This window comes from Penaeus monodon, chromosome 27 (assembly GCF_015228065.2).
Source record: "Penaeus monodon isolate SGIC_2016 chromosome 27, NSTDA_Pmon_1, whole genome shotgun sequence".
Lineage (NCBI taxonomy): Eukaryota > Metazoa > Arthropoda > Malacostraca > Decapoda > Penaeidae > Penaeus > Penaeus monodon.
Window position 1 is genome coordinate 19,103,096 of NC_051412.1, and position 2,088 is coordinate 19,105,183.

Below are 2,088 nucleotides of genomic sequence, written 5' to 3' on the forward strand. Positions count from 1 at the left end.
CGTCGTTTTTTATCCGTCACTCGAATTAACTTTCCAATCCTCCAAATAATCAAGACTAGCGCCCCACCTCCCAGACATGTGGGTTCGGCCTCGATTTGACTTCCCTTCCCCCTGTTCTGCAAAGCCTAGAACTCTCGGAAGGCGCAGGGAGAAGTCGTGCTGTGTCATTTCGACCTCACACAACGCTGCGGGCTGTGATCCATAAACCACATTCCTGTTTTCAAGCCGAATGCGCCTGTAAAAGGGGGTTCCTGACGTACAATTAGGGGAGTGTCTTCCAAAATGACATCGCAAAGGAGGGTCTTGGAACAGCACAACCTCGCATGACCCGATTAACTCCACTTCCCCCTCGGTATCCAATGGCACTGAGGGTGTGCAGGCGAGGGAGGCACCACAGCGCGTCCAGACACCGTGGAGAGCAGTGCACACTCTCTCCCGTTTTACTGGACTTAGCTGCCGTGTTTGATTGTTCTTGAGGTGTTTCGGGGTGTTTTGTTGCCATGAAGGCTCTTGTGGTCTTGCTCTTAGGGCTCTTGGTGGTGTGTGAGGCCAAGAAGAAAGAGGGTTTCCAAGAGGACTTTGAATTTGTGGAGGTAAGTAGACGAAATGTCCCGTCTTCGATTTTTCCAGCGCGAAGGAGGGAGGGAGGAAGCCTAGCCAGTGTCGTGCGCTGGCTGGGTTGGGCTCTCCTCTCCTCTCCTCTTGCTCATTTTAGTTATGTTTAAGTTATCCAGACAGTTTGTGGTGAAATCTCGATACCTTTGGGGGGAATAAGGTCAAAGAATCACCTAGAATCCCGATCAAAGTAAGAGGAAAAATCGGAGAGAGAAATGAGGTTTTCATGCCGTCATTTCCATTCCCCCTCTACGCATCTCATCGTTTCCATAGTACACATTCCGCCCTCGAGAACATATGCATACAAATTCCTTATACGAAGCACTGTTGGGGGAAAATGGCGATGACTCAGGCTTTTAAAGAGAGTTTGGATATATGGGTTCTTAGGGTAGTGGGCCATTAGGCTTCAAGCTATCGTGTTGTTATTGTTAGCAGGGTTACCAATCTTCCTCTGCGGACTCACGAATAACCGTTTGTACCATACTTCACGTGAGTGTTGGTACGACTGGCCGCCTATGCTATTACTAAGACTTTTTTATATGGGTTCAATATTATGTAGAGAGGGGATCGAGCATGGCTACCAACACCGTCTCAGCGACCGTCACTTGTTTTTTATTCGCCGTTCTTGCGTGTCTGATTCGATTTTCTATACATACACCTTTATGCGCTCATCGATAGATCTTAGAGAAGGAATCTCAGACTAACTATATACCTAGTGGACTCGCCCTATCTCCTTTATTTTTTCCGTAAAAAAAAACAATACCCGTATATTACCAGAGGACGAAGTCTTACCCAAGACTCGCACCTAACGAAGACCATATAAGGATTTTTTTACAACTGAGCCAACAAGGCCGGGGTAACCTTTAGCTCCGAGCTGCATAAAGCACGAAAGTTCCTGTTGTTGCTCTTTGTTACAGTTCTTCAGAGTGAGCGAACACATTTCTTTCTCGCGTTGCCGGGGAACCCCATAACGTGATGGCCGCGACCTGGTTTATTGTGTCGCTTTCAATCTCCACCGTTCATAAGCTGTTCTCAAGTGCAGTAAAGAATTATGCTATAGATGCGTGTAGGCATTAATGTCCATTAATTTCTTATTTTATCTTTTTGTCATTTGATTCTTTATGCGTTTGTTTTGTTGGCGTTTAGCATCGCGAAGAAATAAAAAGAATATTGATCAGTTTCTGTTCTCTGTCAATCAGAATATCTGGCTGGCTGTCAATATAATCTATTATTTACCAGTCATATCTATCAGTCTGTATATCTGTTCTATAAACACTTATCTACTCATCTCTTTCCATCCACAGTAATAAAATATGTATTAATGAACATAGTCGATACCGACTCAAGAAAGATTATTTCCGATACTAAACTCATGAAAAAATGCGATTTATAGTCATACGCGGGTTAGAGGACTTAGCGCTACTATATCAATAAGGCACCGTCTCCAAGAAGGTCAGAGTTAGAGCCAATGAC

At 44.7% G+C, this 2,088-nt stretch overlaps 1 protein-coding gene across 1 annotated transcript in view; it reads left to right on the plus strand.

Moving 5' to 3' along the window:
- Nucleotides 1–368: 368 nt before the first annotated feature.
- The window catches only part of LOC119590656 (proteoglycan Cow-like), a gene marked incomplete in the record, with an annotated part of 201,110 nt that continues 199,390 nt past the window's right edge, over nucleotides 369–2,088 (plus strand). Inside the window, 1 exon segment of the mRNA XM_037939332.1 lies at nucleotides 369–593. Coding sequence (XP_037795260.1) covers nucleotides 501–593 — 93 coding nt within the window.